The sequence below is a fragment of the Zingiber officinale genome, chromosome 2A (genome assembly GCF_018446385.1).
Source record: "Zingiber officinale cultivar Zhangliang chromosome 2A, Zo_v1.1, whole genome shotgun sequence".
Taxonomy (NCBI): domain Eukaryota; kingdom Viridiplantae; phylum Streptophyta; class Magnoliopsida; order Zingiberales; family Zingiberaceae; genus Zingiber; species Zingiber officinale.
In genome coordinates this window covers 168,361,733-168,388,099 of record NC_055988.1, presented here as the reverse complement: position 1 = coordinate 168,388,099, position 26,367 = coordinate 168,361,733, and the positions used below count along the sequence as shown (strand labels likewise).

The 26,367-nt window shown below is 40.6% G+C and overlaps 2 protein-coding genes across 2 annotated transcripts; one reads left to right on the top strand and one right to left on the bottom strand.

Annotated features, from left to right (window-relative positions):
• The first annotated feature begins 5,474 nt into the window (after nucleotides 1-5,474).
• LOC122043157 (MADS-box transcription factor 16-like) lies at nucleotides 5,475-7,390 on the top strand. Its single transcript, XM_042603639.1, has 7 exons — nucleotides 5,475-5,965; nucleotides 6,062-6,128; nucleotides 6,220-6,281; nucleotides 6,357-6,456; nucleotides 6,635-6,676; nucleotides 6,902-6,946; nucleotides 7,033-7,390. The coding sequence occupies exons 1-7, from the start codon at nucleotides 5,778-5,780 to the stop codon at nucleotides 7,204-7,206; spliced, it is 678 nt and encodes a 225-aa protein (XP_042459573.1). The 5' UTR covers nucleotides 5,475-5,777; the 3' UTR covers nucleotides 7,207-7,390.
• A 3,795-nt stretch (nucleotides 7,391-11,185) lies between these two features.
• Nucleotides 11,186-13,026, bottom strand: LOC122043156 (protein SHI RELATED SEQUENCE 1-like). The gene is made up of 2 exons (XM_042603638.1): nucleotides 11,903-13,026; nucleotides 11,186-11,705 (listed from the first exon to the last, which is right to left on the bottom strand). The coding sequence occupies exons 1-2, from the start codon at nucleotides 12,456-12,458 to the stop codon at nucleotides 11,311-11,313; spliced, it is 951 nt and encodes a 316-aa protein (XP_042459572.1). The 5' UTR covers nucleotides 12,459-13,026; the 3' UTR covers nucleotides 11,186-11,310.
• Between the last annotated feature and the right edge of the window lie 13,341 nt (nucleotides 13,027-26,367).

The following is a 26,367-nucleotide window of genomic DNA, read 5'->3' as shown; positions in this document are numbered from 1 at the left end:
CTTTTCGCCTCATCTCAAAATGATCGTCTTCTTCGGCTTTGTAAAATGATAGCTCAGACTTAGCAGAATCTAGTTCGGTCTACAGTGATTCTAGTCGGGCTTCTTGCCTGTCCAAATTTTGCTATTGTTTTAGGATCAACCTATCTTTGGAGGATAATTCTTTGGTTTGTTTGGCTGATCGTGAGGCTTAAGAAATTCTTGTTTCCTCTAGCAAGGTAGTCTTTTTAGCTAAGTCGAGTAAGGCTTTGTCTTTTATAGCGATTTCCGCGCAAAGCTTGGATCCATTGGTATTCAACAGAATTTCTAATTTTCTTTTGTCTGTCTGTTAAGAATTTATCAGTTGTTGGGACTCCTTCAAGGTGTTCCCCAAGGTTAATAGCAATCCGGATTGATCATCTACTTCCTTCTGTAACTGGGGCACTACCTCGCTCGGGTTGGAAGTAGAGAGTTCTAACTCCCCCACGTGCTCCTCCAAGATTTTGTTATTTCTCTCTAAGTCTACCACTAGATGGCTTAGATTTAGTCTGGTAGCATAGAACTAAAAAGGAAAAGCATGAAAAATGTTATTAGAAAAAACTTACCTACTAAAGGAAATATCGCAAACTTACCGTAGTGGGTGCCCAAGCGTACATATCTATGCATTCAGAATTAGAAAAGTCCCTTGGTCGTCTTCTCGTAGTCACCCACGTTTTAGCCAACGACCCTTGTAATTTCACCACCCCGTATGACTGTGAAGCAGAAGTCATTCCCTATTGGGATGGCAGACCACAGGTGAATTGGAATTGGTGGTCTGGGGCGAGAGGAGAGGGTGACCTGGAAGAAGAGCTTGGGACAAGGCTTGTGGATGGAGCCACAAGGGTGGAAGATGAGGGCCTTGTACTTGTTCTGGCTGGCTAAGGAGGTTGCTTGGAAGGTGAAAGCCCTATCGGTCGGGTCTATCGAGTGAATGTAGGAGGTTTCAGAGAGGAACCAGTTGACCTTAAAATAATAGGGCTGACCAGAGGATGATTAACTACGATCAATTATTTTCCTTGAACAGATGAAAATGAAGGTGTACCAATAATGATCTACTCGACCATTGGTCTCTCAAACAAAGCCGAAACATTCGGTCAACACCTTTTATGTCGGAAGCTGAGAGGCGTGCTAGAATATGATGACTCGGGAGAGGCGACCGGTAGTACCGTAGTAGAAGGCTGTCAGAAGATGAAGATATTAGCTCTACCTCACGATTCTACAAGATGGCTTCACCTAGCTGGTTTAGGGTATCTTCATCTACTTGGATATTCTAGAAAAGGAAAGCTCTGGAAATAGTTGTTGTTGTATATGCAGCAAAAATGGGAGAGGAGTCTTCATGCGAAATATGCAAAGAGGGAAAATATTCCTTACCAAAGGAGGAGGTTAGTCCAACTACTTTAGCTGGACTTAATCCGAACATAAATATCAGCTCCTCTTGAAGCAATACAGAGATATCAAATTTCAGGTCGGTTAATTTTGATATGGCCCTACAAGGGAAGGGCTCCCTGTGAAGATCACCCAAGGTTAGCGCGGGTGGAGGGTCCTGTCACCAGGAATGTGGCCAAGATACCAAGGTGGAGAGATGGATAAAAAAGTATTTATCCTTCCAGTCACCACTTTAGGCGGGGATCCTCTCAAAGAGGGCGATTTTCGACCGAGTGTAGAAGCGGAAAACACCCTCAACTACTCGTTGATGATAGAAAAATAATGGAACGAGCGGGGGAAAGAGGGGCTCTGAATAGGTGGAATACGATGGCCGCTCCGCATATAAAATGAATGCATTGGGGAAATAATGATTGGAGGGTAATCTGAAAGTACTGGCTCACTTCGAAGAAAAATAAAGGGATAGAGAAGCGTAAACTGTCCGAAACTTGTTCCTTGAAGATGGTTACATAACTAGGAGGGAGGTGGGGGTGGTTTCGCTCAGTAGGTATAATTATGTGCATGAAATGGGGGACTTCATATAAAAATCGAAGATGGTCTAAATCTATCCCTGTAAAACTCGATGCAAGACCAGAATATCATAAGACGGAAGTAGCCATGGTAGAAGTAAAAAAGGGAGGTAAGAAAGTTTACCAAAGTTCATGAAAGAAAAAGGTTTGTTAACATTGATGAGGAAGAAAACAAACGTGTTAGGGTTTTTATGGGTTTCTAAGAAAACCCTTCAAATCCCTTTTTAATACGGATTGTTGGATCACGGGGACAAAAGGTGGGTTAACAATCATGGTAGTTAGATTAGAAGTCGAAGTGACGTGCATCTAAAGAACTGTGTGTGGACTGTTGTGCTAGAGGAATAAGGTGTGTGGACATGTATCATGAATCAAGAACACACATTTATCTTTGCATAGTCACGTTAACGACCAAACCTCATCAGCCATTCTTTCTTCTTCGATTTAATAGGGAGGAGACATGTAATCCACCTTGCAATCTTCGCCCAGGTATACATATCCAGACGGGTCTAAGCATTCTCACCAGAGACATGACTAGGAAGGAAGTGCACGACTTGCGAACATCCCAAAAGCAGCCTAGTAGCCAGATTGCTTTAGTGTAGAAGTGGTGGCTCATCTGTCTTGTTCAACTAGCATGGGAACATCTCCAGACAAGAACGCCCCCAAAACATCGTTTGGGCTACAATAACTTCCTTTCCTATGAAATTATCCCCAGGACTCTTACTATTCCATGCATGGATTCCTACTATCTTAGACTATGAGAACCTCCCTGCCCGTGGAAGTCCCCCCAAACTCCTACTATCCCATGCCACGAAAACCTCCTTGTCCGTGGAAGTCTCCCCTAGATTCCTACTACCCCTAGCCATAGGAATGTCCATTCCCATGGAAATCTTCCCTTAATCACTGGTCGTGAGAACTTCCCTGTCCATGGAGGTCTCCCCTGGACTCTTACTATCCTAGACTGTGAAAACCTCCTTGCTCATGGAAGTTTCCTCTGAATTCCTACTATCTTAGGCCATGAGAACCTCCCTAACTAGATGAGTCTATCTTAAATTCTAATTATTCCAAGTTGCGAGAGTCGCGCTGCTTGTGGATGTCTCCTCTAGATTCTCACCCCTCCGGTTATCCTATTTTATTATTCTCACTAACACCTCTCTATCTAATAATCTATCAGGGGTGTTGTTACCTAGGTTGTGAGAATGTCGCTGACCGTGGAGCTTTCCAAGGGATCCCAACACCTATGGCTACCCTGGTCAGTTGTTCCTGCTAATCTTACTTGGATCAAGGCTTGGGTGGAAGGTTGAAGGAACAATAGGGAGTGATGTGTGCTGATGATAGATAAAAGTTTGTGAGGGTAAGAAGTCAACCCAGTACAAATCTTTTATGCTAATCCATCCCTCTGAATAATCGAAGGTGGCCATTTTCCTGACACAGTAAGGCGTGTCAGGCACACACCTCCCTCTCCCTACCTAATCAGTACACATGAAAGTAAGAGGTACCTAACGTAGAGTCCCAACTCAAGGTTATATAAGCAGATGGGTGTTCGCTGAAGCAAGAGGCAGAAATTGAATTCAAATTCTGTAAGTAATTCTTAGTCAAAGTAGTGGTTGACCAGCTCAACCATTGTTTTTCTTCTTCTTCCCTTTACTAGAGCAAAAGCCCTTCTCTAATGGAAAACACCTTTTCTTACAACTTATAAAGTCTTTTTCCCAATGGAAGATCTTTTTCTTTTCTGCTTAACTCATTCTCTTGTAGGAGGTAAATCATATTTTCAGCATTGTACTTACTTAAGATTTGGAGGGATAAAGTTGGCACCACCGTTCCCTGTTGATTTGTTTTGATATCTAAGATTGAAGGCTTACCTAGCTACGATGGAAGAGTATTAGGGGCTAATTTAAGTTTGAAGCTCTATTAGTGTCAACCCAACTTAAGTGGCATTCCAAAACAAGAGGTCCAGAGTTGCGAGGAGGGAGATTCTAATCGCAATACTATTTAACCAATCAAATCACTTGATCAACAAACAAAGCATTGAATGACCCAACTAACTTGATTGACTTGGTCAACTACATTGAAACTCTACCCACATTATATAAGGGCATCTCCAATGCAAGGTTTATGAGAGGTTTATAAAATTTAAAAAGTTGAATAAATAAAAAGTCTTGAACTATTGTAGAAGTGAGATTTGAGGTTTATAGTTTAAGAGCAGTAATAAAAATACAAATATGTTCTTTTGTCTTGAATTTGATGCAATATGCATGAAGCCATCCAACTCCTACTATGAATTGGATCATAAGAAAATTTATTTAGAGCTTTAACTATTGAAGATATTTTAATGAGCTTTCATATTGTTGATGTGACATATTGGGATCCTAAAAAAAACTCATTTAGAGCTCTGACCATTGAAGATGCCTTAATCTGTCATGCCTCTCCCACCCAACTTGTTCGACCTACTTGGCTCTTGAGCACATTCAACTTACTCGACTTACCGATCGAGTTGTAATCCATATGATTTGATTCGGATTAGGTCAAACAAATACATTATTTACAAAAAAGAATAGATAAGTAGTTATCCCCAGAATAACTTAGAAAATAATTATCCTTTTATCATAACTATTATAAGAAATAGCTATAAAAAAATTACAATAAAAAATAAAAATAATTATCAATGGTATCAGTAGAATAAGCAGTTGAATGACTTATTATTAGTAATTAATTTAGATGTTTAGAGTTCATTAATTTTGCAGACAGATGATTTTTTTGTTTAATTCGTCTATCAGATAAATTCAAACTATAACTTATGGATACGTGAAACTAACCTTCGAGACATTCACTTATTCATATTCTCCAACAAGTTTACTTCTCCTCTTCAAGGAGAGGAACTCAAAGATAAGCATTACATATACACATCTATTCAGTTGTGGCTGGATGGACTAAAATTCAACATAAATCAAGTCCATGACGATCCTTTCCTTCTCATCAGATTTTCACAAATGCAAGTAAATTAAACATGAGAGAGTTAGAGAGAACAGATAGAATAAAAAAAAATATTAAAGAGAAAACAAAATTATTCCAATTTGACGATATAAATTTATGACAATTATGATACATACAATAAGAAAAATAAACATAAAAAAGAGATTAACAATGTTAAAATAAAATTTATTTAAATTTAAATAATGTAATAAGAAATAAATCCAATGACATAGAAATATTTATATAGTCAATTAAAATAATATTTGATTGTTATGGCTGTTGTTGCAAGTAAACACACTACCTCATTAACTGTGAACACTGTCTCAAACCCTAATTCACCTGCCTAGCTTCTCCTTCTCTTGCTATACAAACAACACGTACATCACCATTTTTTTTTTTTTGTTTTGTTTTGTTCCTTTTTTACTCAGAAAACATATTAATTATCTCCCAAGCTTGATCACAGGAACTGGCAGTGGTACCTTCCCACTCACTGTGTCACTGCCACCTCCCAATTCAACTCTGGGGCGCACCTCACGCAGCATTTTGAGGCCACAGGAGCATGTGAGATGCGAAAGTTGTCTGATCCTTTGCCTCAAACTGTAAACAACACCCCCATTCAATGCACACACCTTCCAACCTTTCACTGTTTTGGAATGACCAGACCACGCATCAAACTCCCAAAGCTCACTTTTCTTTCCTTAACGGAAAAGCCACACCATCTCCCTCCCTTTCCTCCCTCTCCCATCACATCACACCCAACTTTACTATTCCACTCTCTTCTTCTTTCTTCTTCACAAAGGGAAAAGGAGGAGGAGGAGGCGTCGCAGAGAGAGAGGGGAGATGGGGAGAGGAAAGATTGTGATCAAGAAGATCGAGAACCCAACGAATCGTCAGGTGACTTACTCCAAGAGGAGGACGGGGATCATGAAGAAGGCCAAGGAGCTCACTGTGCTCTGCGATGCGCAAGTCTCCATCATCATGTTCTCAAGCACCGGGAAGCTGTCCGAATACTGCAGTCCTTCCTCCGAGTACGAAGATCTCCTTTTGAATTCTGTTTCTGTCGCCGATCTCCTCTGTCTGTCTTTCTGAAGAAAAAAGATTTGATTTTGCTTCTTTTTTTTTAGAACGAAATCGATTTTTGATCGCTACCAGCAAGTAACTGGGATCAACCTGTGGAGCGCACAATACGAGGCATAAACTCTCTGATCTTCTTCCTGTTCGGTTGATTTGTGTTCTTAAGCTTGATCTGGTTGATGTTTTTTTTTTCTTTCTTTGTTCTCAGAAAATGCAAAACTATCTGAACCACCTGAAGGAGATCAACAGGAACCTCCGCAAGGAGATCAGGTACGCGATCGAGGTGCAGTTAGATTTCAGTAGAGATTGTGGTGTTCTTGAACTCTTGCATTGATGGCGGAGCAGGCAGAGGATGGGGGAGGGATTGGACGGCATAGGGATCAAGGAATTGCGCGGTCTTGAGCAAAACTTAGACGAGGCTTTGAAGGTTGTGAGGGAGAGGAAGGTAAGCAACTCAACTCGCATGTTTCTTTCTCTACTTTTCGATCATTAAAAAAACATGAAAAAGAAGGGGGAAAATAGATAATTAATATATTGTTTCTTTTACCGAGCACACCCTGTTTACTTACTTTTCAGCAAAATATTTGAATAATAATTCAGTGTTTCTTTGTGTTGAATGGCAGTATCATCTGATAGGAACTCAGACAGATACCTATAAGAAGAAGGTAAACACTACTGACTCCTTTCCTTTACTTGCTGATGTTTAGACTGTTTAATTTATCAGTAATTGAGGGTAAATCAGGCATTCAGTAACCATAATACTTGAATGTTCCCTGTTCGCCATAAGTAGGGTAGGGTTGTAAACGAGCCCAACCGAGTCAAACTTAACTAACTCGGTAAACAGCCTAATTAGTTATTTAATTGTCTCCTTAAACCTTCATTGGATGCAGTTGAAGAGCGCCCAAGAAGCACATAGGAACCTTCTACAAGACCTGGTAATTAGTTAGGATTGTTATTGTTACTGAACAAACAATGTATTACGGTTATCATTATGGTTAGTTGCGGTTTGGACTATCTTCAGGAGATCGAAGGCGATCAGGCTGCTTACGGGTATGCGGTCGAGGACACGGGCAGCCAGGATGGTCCGGTGGTGCTCGCGGATGGTGGGTCGCACATCTATGCGATCCAAGTTCAACCCAACCAGCCCAATCTCCAAGGGATCGCGTATGGGTTCTACGACTTGCGTCTCGCTTAGTTAAGTTAATTACTAGTTATGTCATGGTATTTAAATCCACTTTGGAGCTTAAGAAACAGGTATTAGTAAGTAGTAATCTATGGGTTGTCTGTCTTGTGCAAGAACTATTTAGTCTGTTTACTTCTGTGTTTGCTTTGATGTTTCCATTAATAATATCTTTGTGGTGTTAATTTCTCTACTAAAATAAGTTAGTAATTTGAAAGTGGGGAAAGAAGAGTTAAAATCTTGTTTACTTGGAAGGGGAGGGAAAAGAGGGTACCTGAAGCGCCTCTTTATGATTAGCAAAGATGAAATGGCCGACGAGTCAAATGATTTGATCATTCGGCGCAATCTCTTCCAGGACACCAAACACGGCTCTTCTCCGATCAAACAGCCCAAGGCGCCAAAGCCCGACGCCTGGTTCAGCCATGTCAGGCGATTAGCGGTGGCGATGGGATGAATGCATGTCATGGCAATGATTGGGCACGGCATGATGACGATGATGCGGCCATGCCACATGTTCCATGATGCATTGGCATGAAATTATATTTATTTATTTATTTATTCTTAATTTGGCACGTTAAAATTATTTCGAGAACTTCACGTAGTTTACTTGGACCGACGCAAAGGAATCTCCCCCTTTAACTTTTGAGCCGTGTTTACTGCGGTGAGAGATTATGTTGGAGGACAAAGGACCACGGAAAGATAGCAGGAAGGCCATTTGGTGTCCCCCATGAAGGATCAAGCGACACACATTGTCCTTCAATCAATTCCCTTGCAGGAACTCCATTCTTTTTCAAGTGAAAACAAAAAACAAAAATTATGGTGTAAATAATTGGGACAAGAAAAAAAAATACATGTCCTTCGGCAAACCCGATGGCTTTGATTATATATATAATGAAAATTTGTTTAGATAAAACAGGGTGTCGTTTTGTTGAGACGCCAGAGTTCTTTACAGGAAAATCTAATACCCTCATCAATTAAAATATAATAAATTGATTTTTTTTATTTTGTAGGTTAGTTAATTATTCAATAACTAATCAATATTTTTTTATTATATCATTATTCTTAATAGTTAAACAAATAAAAGTGTAAAAACAATAATTTATTTTAAATATGTAATAATTTATGTATATCAATGAAATTTAAAATCCAGAGGAAAAAGAATAAAATTCTAGTGCAAGTCTTTCTTTATATCTATTTATAAATTTATAATTTTTAAATATTTTTTAAAATAATAATAATTTTGAACTACGACTAACCATGACAAATCTTGAACCACAGTTCCAAACTATAAAATGTAACTATTTTAGATAATTAAGATTAACAAATTATAAAATGTAACTATCTTAGATAATTAAGATTAACGATCAACTTGTCAAGAACCGTCGAACCAATCATTTCGAACCGACTAACCATGACAAATCTTGAACAACAGTTCCAAACTATAAAATATAACTATCTTAGATAGTTAAGATTAACGATCAACTTGTCAAGAACCGTCGAACCAATCATTTCGAACCGACTAACCATGACAAATCTTGAACAACAGTTCCAAACTATAAAATATAACTATCTTAGATAGTTAAGATTAACGATCAACTTGTCAAGAACCGTCGAACCAATCATTTCGAACCGTCAAACTAACAATCCCGAGCCGCCGAACCAACGGTTCCAGTCAAAATTCTTTCTAGATTTATCTTGCATCAAGATCATTTAGGCTAACTATGATAAATAACACTAACACATCCATAAACAAAAGAGAGTTATATATCGAAAGCAATAGCATTATTCTACCATAGTGAAGGTAAAATAGGACAATCTATGAACACCCAAAGTTTGCAAATATATACATGTTCATGGCATAAAGATCTCCTTTTAGTTTAAACCTTTATAATTATGTTCATCTGCAAAGGAAGGAATTTCTTGTATGATTGTGATCAGCAAATACCGTTCGATATTGCACATTCATTAAGTTTCATGGTCCTCATCAGAAATTACTGCAAAACAGAAACAAACTACAATGACAAAGTAGAAATCAAGCAATAGGGTTTTGTTTTTCGACAATAACACCAAAAAACACAGACTTTACCGAAACATTTCAGAAAGTTGGAACGAAAACAAAGCAGAAAAGCATGCGATCACAGGAGAAACTAGAACATGAATCTTGGCAAAAACATATTGGCATCTGATTAAGTTCATGGTGAGAAACAAAAAAATGGGAATAAATTAGACAACAATAGATTCACATCACTAGAAATCAAGATGTCTAGTGAGCATGAAGTATCAATAGACAAAGAAATAATGTAGAAGATTAGAGATTTGTTATTCAATTAACTCCACAAACAACACTACAAGAGAGGATTCTATGCCAAATCAATTGAGTAGGACATAATAATTTTCCTTCTAAGACAAAGCAGATAAATAATCTTTGACGTATGGCAAAAGTCCCAAGTCAAGAAAGGATAAATATGTTTATATATCGAAATTTTCATATGCTAAAAGTCGTAAGATATTTAATGAGTTTGTCAGTTTAATGAATTTTATCCTTTTGAGACTACATTTCCTCTTGAAATACTCCTGAGCATCAAGAAATTAAAATTATCTTACTAATCCTAAGTCATCAATTCAGAAAAGAATAAAGAAAACTAATCATCAAAGGTTGTACATATGCTTTTGCAATTCATGGTTAACAATCACAATTGATTCAACTAGTGAATTCTATGTAAGCCATACCTAATCCTATCATACTATTGATTTTTATAGAATCTTCTAAAACACTTTGGATCATGTTAAGTATACCTCACTTCAACTTATCTAGCAATGTTCTTTGTAATCTACACTCAAATACAATTTAACTACAGTATCATTAATTATCGAATACAAAGGGCAAACTACAAATAGTAATCAACATACTTGTTCTCTTGAATTCCTATTACATTTATAGTTTAGACTAAATGGCACACCACAATCACACAAACTCTATAAATTCCTTTACATGCAGTTAAGGGTTTAGGGTAAATTAGCATTATAAGAATTCATTCTATCGAAAATTCATCTAAAAGTCCAATGGTATGTTGAGGGCTGCCATATGATGCCTAAAATGAATTATCATAACATTTATGAGTAAATTGGTTCTAAAATCTATCAAATAAAAACTAACTATGAATTTAAAAAAAAAAAAAAAACTATACCATCATTTTGCAAGAGAAACTAAAAAAAAAAAAGAACTTCAAGTTGAAGTTTGATCTACTTGCATATATAATCAATATAAATAATAACTTACCTATAATGCTGCACAAATCAAAAGAAAACTCATTCAAAATAGATGCAAGAAAACAAATGAAATAAAAAATATGATCAACAATGAATACAGTTTAATGCATCAACACAACTAATATTCTTTCTTTATTGCAGTTTAAAAAAAATATAACAAGATAATTTATTCAGACTTTGATCAAATCAGAAAAATCAAGACCTACAACTCAAACAAGTTCATGTCATGTACAATATAATTGCTTCAGAATAGATGGAAGAAAAATAAAATTTAATGAGATTAATTAACATGTTCAACTACTGTCCTATCATGAAGGAATAATGCTCTACAGTGCCTAATATATATAACAGAAAAGCAGTAAACTTATAAAAGAAATTGAATGCACAGTCAACTCTATAAATTTATTTATTTATTTATTATATTTAATATTTAATATTTATATAATATAAGAAAGAAATCTAACTTACTTGAGTAGAAGCTTCATCTCTTCACTAGCTCTCTCTCCTGCTGTCAATGGAGATGGAGCTACTAACAAAGTTTAGATTGTAATAGTTAAGAATGCATGAAATTTTAGAAGGTGAGATCACAAGCAAGCATGCATTATATGCATATCCTGCAAATCCCTTAAAACCTGGATTCTTCTCGGAAAATGTAAAAAAATATGACACCGAATTCTATGCTGACAAGATAGAGAATAATTTAGGAGGAGAGTGATCGATCGAGTAAGAGAAAACTAAAGCTTAAATGATTATTCCATGGATTACAGAATTGATGATATTGAGGTGCACAACAACAACAAGGAGAGCAAGATCAGATCGAGTGGACGTGGACCTGCTTTAATTAATCTCTCAAGGTCTGTGTTGATGCGGGAAGAATTGCGTGCCGGCCATGAACGCGCTCAGCGGCGTCGGATACGGGTCGAACAGTTGGTCTACGCCCGTCGCATTAATGGCGGCGTCTCCGAGCGCCGCGGTGGCGGTTGGGGAGGAGGAGCCGGTGTCGCCGGGATGGCGGAGGTGGGGGTGGCGGGAGGATGAAGTAGAGGCTCCGCCAGGGGGATACGTCTCCGACGGCCCTGCCTCCGGGCCGTGGTCATAAAGGAGCCCTTTGAACACGTGGCCGCCGATGTTTATGGCCGTCTGGTAGGCGTAGACTTCGTCCCCCTCGTCGACGTGGCTCACCCGCACGCACCGGAACGACGCCGGAGCGCTCACCTCCGCCGGGAAGCTCTCCTGCAGCTCTCCTGCCCACCATTGCATTATACGCGTCGATTAAATGTTACCGGAGTAGAAAAATCAAGGTGCGGAATATGATTCGACAAATAGTGTTTTAGATTACAGTACAGCAGTGTTGATCGGACACTGCCTGCGTTGATGGGACGGAGAGGGGTGGAGGGGAATGGTAGTATTGGTAATAGTAGTCGGAAATTGTAGTACCAACCAAACATGGATGGGACAGCGATTGCGGTGGTGGGTCGCGCGCTGCCCGCTGTGAGCTCTCGCTGCCTCTTGGAGTTGGAAGGCTCAGTGACTGCGTTGGCGGCGGCGTCGCTGCTGGAGGAGGCGCGGTGGCGGTGGTGATCAAGCTGAGCGGCACCGGCTAGATTCTGCTGGCGCTCGCGGCGCCTGGCGGCGGGCACCCAGGTGCTCTTGACGTGGGTGGAGCAGGCGAAGCCGCGGCTCTGGCAGCAGGTGCGGCAGCGGAGGTGGACGCAGTCCTTCTTCGCCTGATTGCCGCAGTCCCGGCAGCTCACGCCGCCGCGCGGTTGCGCCTCGTCAGGGAAGACGCCCCCGCCGCCGGGGTAGATCTGACCGTGTTGCTGCCACAGCTCGAACCCACGGGTAGCGTACCCAGCGGAGGCGTCCTCCCCCCGGCCGCCTCCGCCGCCACGGGGCTCATAAAGAAAGAACCCGCCTTCGGTCGGAGGGACTCCGCTTCGCGGCGGCTGATGACTGCCACCGGCGCCGCTGCCTCCTCCGAGAAAGAATCCTGCCATATCTCCGTCTCCACCGCCTTAATTATATCGCTGCATCCATCCCAGCGATAAAGAAGGCGAAGGCGCGAAGCGGAATGGTCGCCGTATGCTTTTGTTCTGCTGCTGCTTTTTTGCCCCGGAAGCGTGCTGCAAACGGCGGCGGTGGCAGCAGCTGCAGCGAGTGGAGCAGGCGACGCTGCCTGATTCTTCTCTCTCCGTATATAAATACGTATCTACTCCCCTTCTGCCTCTTAAATTTCTTCTCACTGTTGCGGTCTTCGATCCTCCACGGTTGTCTTGAAATCCGAAAAGGGAACCAGTTTGGGCGAAGCGAGAGAGATCAGAACGACGACAGACTCTGCTGCAACGCCGCCATCTCGACGGCTGTGGCAGCGGAGTGGCCTCGATTACCGATTTATTGCTCCGCACCACCCTCTCCTTCCAATTCCCCTCTCTCTCTCGCTTACTTTCCCCAATCCCTATATCCCCTTCTCTCTCTCTCTCTCTCTCTCTCTCTCTCTCCCCTTCTCCCTCCGCACCTCTCTCTGTAATCGTGTGGCCGAAGCGTGTCAGCAAGCTTCTCCAGCTTCTCTCTCCTCCCTTCTATCTCTCTCTATATATCCGAAGCGTGTGAGCCAGCTTCGTGCGAGCGAAGCGTGTGAAATTTTGAAAATACATGAATGTTTTGTTATTTTTATTTTATTGAGCATTTTGTATTATTTAATTGTCAACATTTAAAAAATTACATTATACCACTTGTATTTTACGAAATATAAATACAAGAGCTCTCCCTTTTATTGAGTGTTTTATTGACTGCTTCTAAGGTAAGAACGTCTAGGGCTGGAAAAAAATATCGAAATATCGAAATACTGAAAAATCATATCGAAAAAATATCGTATATACCGAAATTTTCGGTATACCGAAAAATTTGGTACGGTATCATACCGTACCGAATTTGTCGGTAACGGTAACGGTAACGATTTAAAATATTTCGGTATATCGAAATACCGAGTAACTATAGATTAAATGATTAATTTAGATTTCCCTAAAGCCTAAATCAAACCCTAAACGTCCCCAAACCATGTTCTCTCCTTGCGCCGTCGGTGCACACATCGCGACTCGCGATTCTTTCCTTCCACAGTCGACCACCGCACGTAGTCAACGGAGAAGATGCACAACAACTTAGAAACTTATTCTCCATCCCTAATATTTTTTCCCCTTCATTGAATCTGAAGAAATCTAATCACCGAGCTTTATTCTGAGAGTTATGCTTGCGCAAGTTCTTGTCCGATTTTCCGGTGAGTTTTAGCTTTTGTTTCTTTGGTGGATTTATGGTATTTTTAGTAGGGATTGAAGCCTATATGCTTCCCCTATTTTTCCAGCTAGCATTTAGTTATTTCTGGCAAGATTTCCACAAATCTCTGGCGAGCCACCACCCTGGGACCACTAGCTGCTGGTTTAATCTTCAATCTTGCATATTTGGGTCCGAAATCCCAACTCTCGTTCTTATATGATCACTGCCTTCATTACAAGAGAATTATTTTTTATATATTATATGTAATATATATATAACTTCGGCATGATGGTATTTTACCGATACCGCACCGACATTTCGGTATACCAAAATTCGGTATATCGAAATATCGGTACGGTATCGGTATCATTTCTTAGAATACCGATTTTTTCGGTACGGTATACGGTATTCGACTTTGGGTACAGTATACCGTACCGATCTAGGCCTAAGAACGTCGTAAAAGTATATTGAGAAAAGTATTTTATTTCTATTTTACAAACTAATAGGGGAAATGCAATAATACTTTAAACTATACAAGGCAAAATGAAATAGAGAAGTATTTTAAGATGGTTCTGTATTGCCTATTAGGATTGAAGATTGATTCGGCGATGGCGTAGGGTGGGGCCTTTTCACTAGGGAGGTTCAACGATCGGATGATCGTCACATACAGAGGAGAGTCAGTTAAGAGACGAGCCGGGCGGCAGGCCCATGTGGCCGAGCGGTGGGGTTAACTCACGAGGGCTAGGCCGAGCCCACAGCCTAACCAGGCTGAAGAGTTCAAAGAGGTCGATCTGAACCTAGGACGAGTTGAGAGAATGAAGTCCAATCCGATCGAAATATATATATAGAATGTCACAAAGCGGGCTGGCCGGATAGATCAAAGGAAGTACCATCAAGTTAGCGGTCGACATTTAAGAAGAAAAGAGAAATATGTCTTAAACAATTTTTTAGAAGGCAATGTCGCTGGCTGACGACGCGAATGGACAGGAAATCGTACGGACGAAGATTGTGACGTCCTAGTGTAAATGTGTCTGTCCCTTTAAGGTAAGGTGTCAGGGATCCCTTCCCGATGTTAACTATTGAGGAAAATGTGGGAAGTCACGTCCGCTCGGGAAGTGTGTAGTCAACCCATCGAAGCTCTATATAAGAAGAGGAATGGTTATCTGCGGAGGTACGCGCAAAAACGCTTCTGAGCACCACTATTTCACTTCTTCATTCCTTTCTCTTTTCTTGAAGTCGATTGTGTGACTTGAGCGTCGGAGGGCCGTCGCCGGGAACCCCCTCCCGGCTTGGCACTAACGACTTGTGACTCCAAGAGCGAGGCGTTTCCACCACCCGCGGAGGAGCGAGACGTTTCCACCACACGCGAAAAACCACATCAGCAGTATTTTTTGATAGTCATCCACTCAGCTTCGGAACAAGATCAAATATCATTCTAGAATTAAAATTATTTATTGAAAAACACCCTAAATACCTAAATACGAAACTTCTTTTGTTTGATTTTTTTTTTAATTGATAGTTTTTTTTTTTCATTTCTTGTCTTTCCTTTTGTATCGTTTGTCATTTTCATATCTTTTATCCCCTTTCCTTTCTTCTAACTAGATGGGATACATAAAACAATTTATTTAGTACACACCTAAGCCCCCCGCATTTGGGCCTATCAAGTCGTGCACCCAAAAAATCCTACAATGAATCGCTTGTCCGATGGACCACATACTAGCATGGTCCACTCTTCGAGCTAATAAATATATTATCTCCAACTATTTTTTTTTAATTTTATGTTTGCATTGTCAAATATATATTTAAAATGTAACATAAATTCAAAAGATGGGAATTTTAGGGACCGTCCTTCTCATCTAGTTTCCACACGGCTCCAAGATGTTTTGCATATTATATATAAGCCCTTAACATCTAAATATACTAATTAAATTGATCCTTAACAGCATATAACAATAGCAATAGTATGTACTATCTTCTATATAGTTCAATGGATAATTCCACCAATAATTGGTCACTTTAATAGTAAATAACTTAATTTTGAAAGATTTTGTATCCAAGTGCAAAAGTCCCCTCAATGTGGTGTAATAATTGAGACATAAAATGTTGTCATATGAATATTGAGGTTGAAATTCGGTGCATTCAAGTATATCTTTTTGTATATCGTAGTCACATGCATTAATAACTAGTAGTCATTTGTAATTTATCTTCTCCGTATTAATTTAATAACGGATTCGTGAAGGTGTTGGGACGAGCGAATCATCTTTTGCAACATGTATCAAAGTACAAAAAGATAATATTAGTAGTATTTTAAAGGGTAAAATACTTTTAATCCCATGTATTTTCTATTGAGTAATATTTTGTCTTCTTATATTTAAAAAATAACATTTGACCCATTTTGATCAAAGTCAGTGAAAATTTATAAAAGATAATTAAGTCTGCTTTTAAGTTTTTTTCATAATCTTAAGAGAAAAAAACATAATGATTTATTAATAATTTACATTCGCTTCTATTTCCTTTATTTTATTGATATCTGAATTAATTTTAAACAAGGTCCTAATGGATATTTTCAATATGTGCATGATTGATGATTTATTAATTAAAATTATTAAATTATATGTAATCTTAAATAATATATAAAGATTAATACTTAATTATATGAATAATATAAAATTAAATAATTTAAAATATGTATTTTCATAATCTCTATTGCGCAATCTTCAAATATAATGTATAATAATTATTTTCTTCAATTTCTTCAAAATAAAATATACATTTTCATTGTCCGACTGTGCAGTATTCAAATACAATATATAATAATTATTTTCTTCACTTCTAAATTTAAAATTTTATATTCATCCTTTCTATAATTATATAATGTTCCATGAAAATAAATGAAGGTATAATTTTCTTTTCTTATGCAAAAAATAAATTTTCTTCATCTTATTCACAGTGTTTAGATATTTTTTCCTATTTTAAATTAAGAAAATTTAAGTTTACTAAATTATCCATCGATTCTTCGAATTACGGACTAAAGTTCCTTTGTCTTCTGTTGGAATAGGCGTCGACGATCAATCGTGATTTTGCGATCGCTTAGCTATGATTTTGCAGTCAACCCTCACTGCTAAACTCCATTGTGATTTCATGCCTATTTTGTTCAAGTGGTTGTCAATCAAATAAAGGACAAAAAAAAAACAAGACAACGAAAAGAAAAAGGTGTTTTTAAAAAGCGATACATGATTAAATAATTAAAAGTAAATGTGTAATATACGTATTTTAAAAAATTTGACACGTGCCTCGGTAAAAATTTCATAATTATATATATAATTATTATAAAATTAAAATTAAAATTAAATCGACATCAAATATTATTAAAAATGACAATTACAAGATTTTATCTACTGTTTCTATCCAGTCTTCTTGTTTGCCACCATCAACAGAAGACAGCGACGCGAAGCTGTGCGGCCGTCCGAGCTCGCCGACGGTCGTGACTCGTCTACGTGGCGGCCATCCCGACGTCCGGTGGCCCCACTCTCCCCTCCCCTCCCCTCCCCTCCGTGCCTGTCACCGGAAAACACGGTTCTTTTCCGCGCGTCGGTGTGGGACTAACTGGACCCCACTCCTCCCGCTCCCGTCCCTCCCCTCCTTCCACCTGCTTCGTTTACCTGCGAGGACGGAAGCGGACTTCCCGGAGGAGCGCGTTCACGGACACGCATAGGCACAGGCACTGGCACAGGCACGGCAAAGCAACTCCGCGCCAGTGTTTACCCGCGGATCTGGTCAAACGGAGGGCTTCTGTGTGGACTGGCGTTGTTTTCAATTCCCGTGTTTCTTTCGGAGGAATTTTGTCGATGAGTAACTCGACGCAAATCCCCACATTTAACGAACTGCATGGTTTTGGGGATCATCAGCGGGCAGAGGAAGAGAGAGAAAGAAAGGGAGAATAGCTTCAAAAGCCGTGCGCATGTATATTAGATAAGGCTATGTACGTACACGTAGCCGCGGCGCATGTGAAGCCTATCAGCGTCATGGATTTGGTGTCATTTTGACCGTTGATGGAATATTGTTGGACAATTGTTTTTGAAAATATCTCGAACTCCAATGTTCCGTTTACTTCGAAGGAGGAATGGTTAGATATCAACTACAATAAAACGGGGGAAAAATTTGGACAAAAATTAATTGGGCGTTCATCATCCACCAGGCCTGGTTCAAAAATTCTACATTTCTCAATTGAATTTATTGGTTAGGGTTTAAACCATAGCTAGCTACTATGCTTCATAGAAGCCAGTAATCTACTGCTATATATTATAGTAATTACATGTTAATTTCTACCCAATTAATTATAATCAAATAATCTTCATTTGAAATTTAGAATGTCATCAAATATCTTTCATTTATTTTACTCATTAAATTATTATATTATCATTCTCCAATAAACAAAATAAATATACAATAATGACACTTTATAAAAGTTAGCTAGCAACTAGCTCCTATAAATTAATATAGTTACCTACTAGTTTCTACTTGGTCTATCATGATAAGATAATATTCATTTGAAATATAATGGAGGTACTAGAGTATTTTTTCCTTTTTTTCTCAATGAAATTGTTAGGACATGTAGAGAACTAGAAGGGTAAATAGCTTTGTTCGCTTCTTTGAACTTGATTTGCAGTGAAAAAATTGAAGTAATGCTAACACCTTCGTTTTACTTGGTATCCACCTCCTTAAGATGACTAATATTTCAAAGATCCACTCTTCACTCTCACAAATACACAATGAAAACCTCCTTCTAGGAGGTAAAGAAGCTTAATACAAGCTCAAGTATGAGAATATAATAATAAAATAAGAACGCAAATATAAAATACAATTGAGAACTACTTTTAAGGTTTATAATGAAGAATCTTATGTTGCTTGTTTTTTTTCTTGTTGTGGATTGCCTCTTGGTGGATGGAAATGCAACAACATTGTACTCAAAAACTCCCAAGAACTGGTGTAAACAAGTGTTCTTTAAATCTTCATGACAATCCCTTTTCTAGGTTTACTTCAAACTTTCCTAATCAATTGTCTTACTCCCAATCAATTGTTGTAGGATCAATGCACATGAGAGAGGGGTAAATCATGTGATTTTAAAAACTTTTAATTTGTTTTGAAATTAAATACGCAGTGGAAAACTAAACAATTAAGTAAAAAAAATAGAACGTGGTCGGTTTACTTGATTCGGAGCTTTCGGCGACTCCTACTCCAATGGCCAAGTTTCTCAAACCTATCGATGGATAATTTACTAAATTCTCTACTAGTAAACTCCTAGTAGAGTAATTGAATATAAAAAAGAAGAAAAGTATAAAAACTCTACACTTTTCTTTTGCAAGTATATAAAAGAAACAATATTAAATTTGTTACCAACACAAAAGATGGAGATCTAGATATGCTTGTGTATTGGTGTCGGTCTGCCGGCAGCAGTCGGGTGTAAAAGAGTTGCAGTAGTTGGAGAACGGAGTGGTAGAATGATCGAATTAGTTCGATTGGAAGTTATGTCTTGAGGACTAGCCGAACAATGTTTTTTATGGAGTGTTGAGGGCACCTCTTATCTCATCCGAGGCACCTGCAACCTCAAATATGATCTCCTAAAACTCGACTTCTTATCAACTCCAAAGTCATCAGTCTTTATCCGTGCGAGAGCACCTCCAAGTGGTCTGAGGCGCCTCCAACTAGTCTAAGGTGCCTCTAATCAGCTTGCGTGAGGGCACCTCCACATGGTCTAGGGCGCCTCCAACCCATGTGTGAGGCCGCCTCCAACTAGACCAGGCGCCTTCAACCAATGTGCAAGGGTGCCTCCAGCATTGTTCATTTGAGGCTTAAAGTGTGCATTTCACCCTTGCAAAATGCATTAGCCCAAATAACAAATTATACTATGTAAAACAAAGTTAACACAATTAAATATAAGATTTATGAATTAGATCATGTCTTAACAATACTAGGATCTAGTCATGATCTCAGCTTATACTTCTAAAATGACTCTAAGTTGGACCAGTGCTTATAGTCCCATCGGGGCTCGTCCTCACTGGATCACTCTTCTCCAGTGACTTATTTTCACTTAACATTTGTAGTCACTTGACTTACATTTTGACCCACCAGGTCTTCTTGCCAGTTATCGAGTTTGCAAATCCAACTGGACTTTGGCCAGTTGTCAAGTCTAGTAGACCAAGCTGGATTTCCTGTTAGATATCATGTCACACCTTAACCAATCTAGACTTCGTGCCAGTTATCAGATTCTCAAACATAATTGGGCTTTAACCTGATGTCAAGTCCTCTAGACCCGTTAATTCCTATGCACTCGGTAAAGAGGTTAGATAAACATAACACCTAACTTTAATCTATTTGTATTTATCAAAACATGAATTTGACCATTGACGGTAACTGCACTAACAATTGCCACATCAGATTGACCGTTCAAAACCTATATAAACAACTATTTTCACTTAACTAATCGATTGGCGAGCCATACGAATCAATATAGCAGCTTTTAATTAATTCAGAAGATTTCTGTTATCATGAAAATCTCTCAATCAATTCCAGCGCTTACTGTGTGTTAGAACACTCTGGGAGCTAGGGGGATAATTAGCTCCAATCGCTTCGTCTTGTTGATTTGTTACAACAAAAAAAACTCAAGTAATGCTAACACTTGAATTTACTTAGTATTCACTTCCTTGAGGTGATTAATCCAATGATCCACACAATGCACACACTCCATTATGAAATCACTCGTTCTCGGAAATAATTTGAAGGTGAAGAAACCTCATGCAAGCTCACAATAAGAAAAATACACAAATACAATGAGAACTTTGTTTGATTTCTTCTTGCTTAGAAATGTCTCTTATAGACTCGGAAGTGTAGTAACACGTCGCCCGGAATTGTCCAAGAACCAACGATGAAGTGTGGAGAAGAACAGATGATGATTTGAATCTTCAAATACCTTTATATCCCACAGATTAGGGTTCCCAATCGATTGACCTTACCCCTAATAGATTACTACGTCAGATCCAAATAAATCCAGCCATCTAAACATCGCAATGGCTCTTTTCTTCCTCTCTTAATTGATTAACCAATCAATTACACGGTGTAGGATCGAAAAGAATGCTAGAGGGGGGGGGGGGGGGGGGGGAATAGCGACTGCGAAAATCGATAGCGAATTAATCAAAGTACGCAGCGGAAGAAAAAAAATGAACCAATGCTAACAAATTGAGTTTTACTTGGTTTGGAGCTTTCGACGACTCTTACTCGTCTATACATGTCGAGTGCTTTCGTTGGGCAATCCACTAACAGTTCGCAAAAGATTATAGGAGTTAAGTATAAGAACTGGAAAAAGATACCAAAAACAACGATAGAATTGAAAAGTCTTGGTCGTCGATTGTCGGTGGAGCGTAGCAGTGTTGCAGGAGCCTTTTCGGAGCACTGAGCAAGAAGAAAACTTGTAGTAGTCATTGTTTTGAAGCTCCGGGTCGAAGGCCTTTATATAGGTCCATTCCGGGTGCCTGGAACCCCTCCGAGCACTTGGACCACGTGACTCGGCTAACCGATGCGCTCCACGTCAGCTTGTCGATGAAGTTTCGGGTCCGAGCGCCTAGACTGACTCCGGGCGTCGGGACCACTTAGGCACCTGCAGCCCGCCGGGGTGAACTTGGTCCGAGCGCCCAGACCAACTCTGGGTGCCCGGACCCCTTTTCTTCAGCAGCTTTCCCTTGTAGAAAAGGTTAGCCCTGGGCAACCTAAAAATAGATTTTTCACTACAAAATAGAGTTGGCATAACATAATAGAATATGAGTAGTAATTAGATTATGTCTCCCCGAGACCAGGATCTAGTCAAGGTCTTAGCTCAGATTTTCCAAATGGACCTAAGCTAGACCAATGCTTATAATTTCCTCAACGGGGAACACGTCCTCACTGGATCTCTCATCCAGTTGCTTACCTATACTTACCACTTGCAGTCACTCGACTTGCCTCTGACCCACCAGGTCTTTCCGCCAATTGTCAGGTCCACATACCCAACTGGACTTCGATCGATTGTCAGGTCCGCGGACCCAATCGGACTTCCCGCCAGATATCAAGCCCCGTGGACCTAGCTGGATTTCCCACCAGCTATCGGACCCCACAGATCTAGCTAGATTTCAGCCTGGTGTCATGCCTGTCCAATAGTCAACTCCTAAACACTTGGTAGAAGCGTTTGATAAACAACCCCATCTAACTTTAATCTATTTGTCATACATCAAAACCAAACTGTTAGTGCAACCTGCACCAACACGAGACTTCTTAATCAATCGCCCAATCTATTTAAAAGCCCACTATTCACTCGTGAACTTCTCCCAATCAATCAACTAATCGATTCACGTGGCTCAATCGATCACCTGATATATTCAGAAGCCCACTGTTTATCATGAGTTTCTCCCAATCGATTGGACACTTTCCCAATCGATTCAGCACAGTAAAACACTGTGCCTTGTGAAAAACTCCACTTCAATCGATTATCCAATCAATTGAAGAGGGTTGAATTGATTAACAATCGATTCAACAACTCTCTATTCTCACGACAACAACCCCCAATCGATCACCTGATCGATTGGCTTTGGACTAATCGATTACTCAATCGATTGCCCAACCCTAAATCACTTCACCCGAGTCTGAGTTTTCTTGCCCAACATCTGGTTAACTGTAATATGTTGGGACTTCTTCACCAAGTATCCAGTCAACATTTGACCCACTTGAACTTTCATCTCGCGCCAACTTCCCATTGGACTTCCGATCATCAAGTGTGGTCTTCCTTAACCCACTTGGATTTTTTCCTTTGCTTAACCGCAATTAGGGCTTTTCCTTCGCCAACGTACGATTCTCCTTGACCTACTTGGATTTTCCTTTGCCTAATAACAGTTAGGACTTTTCTTTGCCAACATTCGATCTTCCTTGACCCACTTGGACTTTCCTTTACCTAATCGTAGGTAGGATTTTTTTTGTTGATGTGCGGCCTTTTTTGACCCAATTGAACTTTCCCTTACCTATCCCTCGAGTTAAGACTTTTGTCTTGCCTAACCTCTAAGTTAGGACATTGCCCTTTCCTAACCTCTAGTTAGGACTTTACCTTACCTAACCTCTAGTTAAGACTTTATCCTTGCCTAACCCTCAAGTGAAGACTTTACCAGTCAAGTATTCAGTCCTCTATGACCTACTTAGGGATGGCAATGGGGCGGGGCGGGGGCGGGTTTGTCATTCCCACCCCCGCCCCATTCTCATTTTTTCGGGTTCGGGGATTCTCCGAACCCGAACCCACGGGGATCAAATCCCCATCCCCGTCCCCATCCCCGCCTCATTCCTAAATTTAATTTATATTATTATTATTATTATTTAATAATAATTATTAATGATAATATTAATATTAATATCAATATTAATAATATTATTATTAATAATATTTTCAAAATTTTTTATATTAATATTAACACTATTATTAATATTTTTTTAAAAAAATTCATATTATTATTTATTAATATTAATAATAATAATATTCGGGGCGGGTTCGGGAATGGGGATAGTATTCCCATACCTACCCCGAACCCGCCCCATCCCCGAAAAATCAGGGATCCCTATCCCCATTTCGGGTTTTCCCCGCGGGGCCCCAAACCCGCGGGGAAAATTGTCATCCCTAGACCTACTTGACTTTCCTCTTACATATCGTCAAGTATCCGGTCAACTTTGACCTATTTGTTCTCTTTTAGATATTTTCCAAATATATTATCCAAACATCGAAACTCAAACTCGAATCCACTAGAAATTAGTCAAACTTTGTCAACCTTGACCCAAGGATGATTACACCAACAATCTCCCAATACCGAAAGTGGGCGAGTGGAAAGTTGGGAGGTGGCGGCTTCACTGACTGGGCGTAGACCTTGCTCCGCTCTACAAAACAGATGACGTTAGTGCCGGGCCAGGGAAGAGGTCCCTGACGTTGACCCTCTGACGCTCAAGTCAACCATTGAAATGTGGAGCAGAAGCAAAGCAACAGTAGAATTATGCGCCAAAAGTAAATCACGCGTACCTCCGTCGGTAATGGACCCCCTTTATATAGAGCCCTGGTAGGCAACATACACGCTCCTCATGGGCATGTTCTCTGATATGTTCGTGGTCACGTCCTCCAACATGTTCAAGGTCATGTCCTCCACTATGTCCTATGGAAGGATGCCATGAGGACCACTATCCTGTTGCTTGGCAGAGCGGTCACCTGCTCGGCCAGGACTGCGCTCTGCCCACAGTTAGGTCCCGTTGCTTGGCCGAGCAGGTAGCCGCTCGGCCGGGAGTCCTCTGCTCTATCGGCTTTGGTTGACATTCTGTGCGGTTTGTGTAGTAACCTACATTCTTCCGTTCGGCCAAAATGATCCAGTCTCCCTCAACGACTCGATAATATGACCTGAGCACTTGCCTATGGTATTCTCGCATGTCAAAAGGATTGTCCGCTCGGACAAGTCCCCGTTGATCAGGCCATACCTGTCCCGATCGGCTGTTGCATTAATCATTTGTTCGGCTCTTTGACACTTAGGCGTTGCCCATCTTGACTTTTGTTAGGATCCTTCGTACGGCTAGAGAGGGGGGGGGTGTGAATAGCCGACCCCAATCTTTCGCGTTTCTTCCTACGATTAGGTTAGTGCAGCGGAAATACAACGTAGAAAGAAAACAGGAGAAGAAAGACAAACCATATAACGAGGTTCGGAGATGAACTCCTACTCCTCGGCGTGTCCGTAAGGTGGACGAAGCCTACCAATCCGTCGGTGGATGAGTCCCCGGAAATCCGGCTAATAGATACTCCTTGTGGGTGGAGAAACCTCACCACAATCTTTGCAACAGCAATAAGAGTACAAATAGGAACAAGAAAACAAGAACAGAAATGTAAACAACACTTGCTTGCTTTCTTGAAGTCAGCAGGAACCCTGGTGAAGCAGCAGCTTCTCGGATCCAAGCCTAGCTAGAAAAACCAGCAACAGGAAGAAGCTCATGCGAAGCTTTAGCACCCAACGAGCTCAACAAAGCTCAGCAGGAAGAAGAAGCAGAAGCTTCAGGCCTACGAAGAAGAAGAAGCAAGAAGGAGTAGCCAGCAACGAAGCCCTGGACCCCTTTATACCTGCACCTGCGAAGAAGATAAAGAAGACACAGAATCTAGTCGTTGTGTCGCAACGGCTAGTGCGTGGACCGATCAGGCTGAGGCCTGATCGGTCTAGATCCTCTCTGATCGGTCTGCAGACCGATCAGGACATGTTCTGATCGGTCCCCAGACCGATCAGCACTCTTCACAGAGAACTCGCCCAAGTTCTCTGTTCGTCTCCTGATCGGTCTGTGGGCCGATCAGGGAACCTCCTGATCGGTCCATAGACCGATCAGGCCATGGGTGGATCGGTCGGCAGACCGATCCACGGCTTTCTTCTCGCGAGGTTGCGTTGCCTCCTGATCGGTCTCCGGACCGATCAGATTAGTGCCGATGGCACGATCGATCGGTCACCGGACCGATCGAGGCAGACATCCGGATCGATCCAGCGATCGATCCGGAAACTTGGTTTTACCCAAACCAAGTCCCAAGCCTTCAAACCAACATCCGGTCAACCTTGACTGTTGGTATATCATACCTAGCATCCGGTCACTCCATTGACCTGCTAAGACTTCCCACCAAGTGTCCGGTCAATCCCTTGACCCACTTGGACTTTTCTCTTCGTGTCAAGTATCCGGTCACTCCCTCGACCTACTTGGACTTCTCAACACCAGATGTCCGATCACCCTTGATCCATCTGGATTTTCCTGGCCTACTCACCGTGACTTTCACCTAGCTTCACTCACTAGGGTTTTCACCGGCTTCACTCACCAAGATTTCCACCTCTGCTTCACTCACCAGGACTTTTCCCGCCCTGCTTCACTCACCGGGACTTTCACTTTCACCTAGCTTCACTCACTAGGATTTTCACCTGGCTTCACTCACCAGGACTTTCCACACTCCCTAACATCCCAGTTAGGACTTTCTCACTGCCTGGCTTCACTCACCAGGACTTTCCAACTGCCTAACATCCCAGTTAGGACTTCCCCACTGCCTGACTTCACTCACCAGGACTTTCCGACTGCCTGGCTTTACTCACCAGGACTTCTCCGACTGCCTGGCTTCACTCACCAGGACTTTTCCCCGTGCCAAACTCCCTGTTTGGACTTTTCCAGTGCCAAGTCTCCATACTTGGACTTTTCCCGTTGCCAAGTCTCCATACTTGGACTTTTCCGGTGCCAAGCTCCCTGCTTGGACTTTTCCGTTGCCAAGTCTCCATACTTGGACTTTTTCCCGAATCAGGTCAACCAGGTCAACCTTGACCTACGGTTGCACCAACAATCTCCCAAACATCTATTCTTGTCAAACATCAAGAATAGAACTCTCTTTTCGTCAAACATCAACATACAACTCAACTAGGTCAACCTTGACCTAAGGTTGCACCGATAATCTTCCTAAGTCAAACATCAAAATACAACTCGAGTCAGGTCAACTCGAGTTAGGTCAACCAGGTCAATCTTGACCTAAGGTTGCACCAACAATCTCCCCCTTTTTGATGTTTGACAAAACCCATAATC

Excerpts from the sequence above, each read along its gene's own strand:
- LOC122043157 (XM_042603639.1), top strand. The coding sequence starts at position 5,778 with ATGGGGAGAGGAAAGATTGTGATCAAGAAGATCGAGAACCCAACGAAT. Across the intron at positions 5,966-6,061 it reads TACTGCAGTCCTTCCTCCGA|AACGAAATCGATTTTTGATC; the intron begins GTACGAAGATCT and ends CTTTTTTTTTAG. Across the intron at positions 6,947-7,032 it reads GGAACCTTCTACAAGACCTG|GAGATCGAAGGCGATCAGGC; the intron begins GTAATTAGTTAG and ends GACTATCTTCAG.
- LOC122043156 (XM_042603638.1), bottom strand. The coding sequence starts at position 12,458 with ATGGCAGGATTCTTTCTCGGAGGAGGCAGCGGCGCCGGTGGCAGTCAT. Across the intron at positions 11,706-11,902 it reads CGCTGTCCCATCCATGTTTG|GAGAGCTGCAGGAGAGCTTC; the intron begins GTTGGTACTACA and ends AATGGTGGGCAG.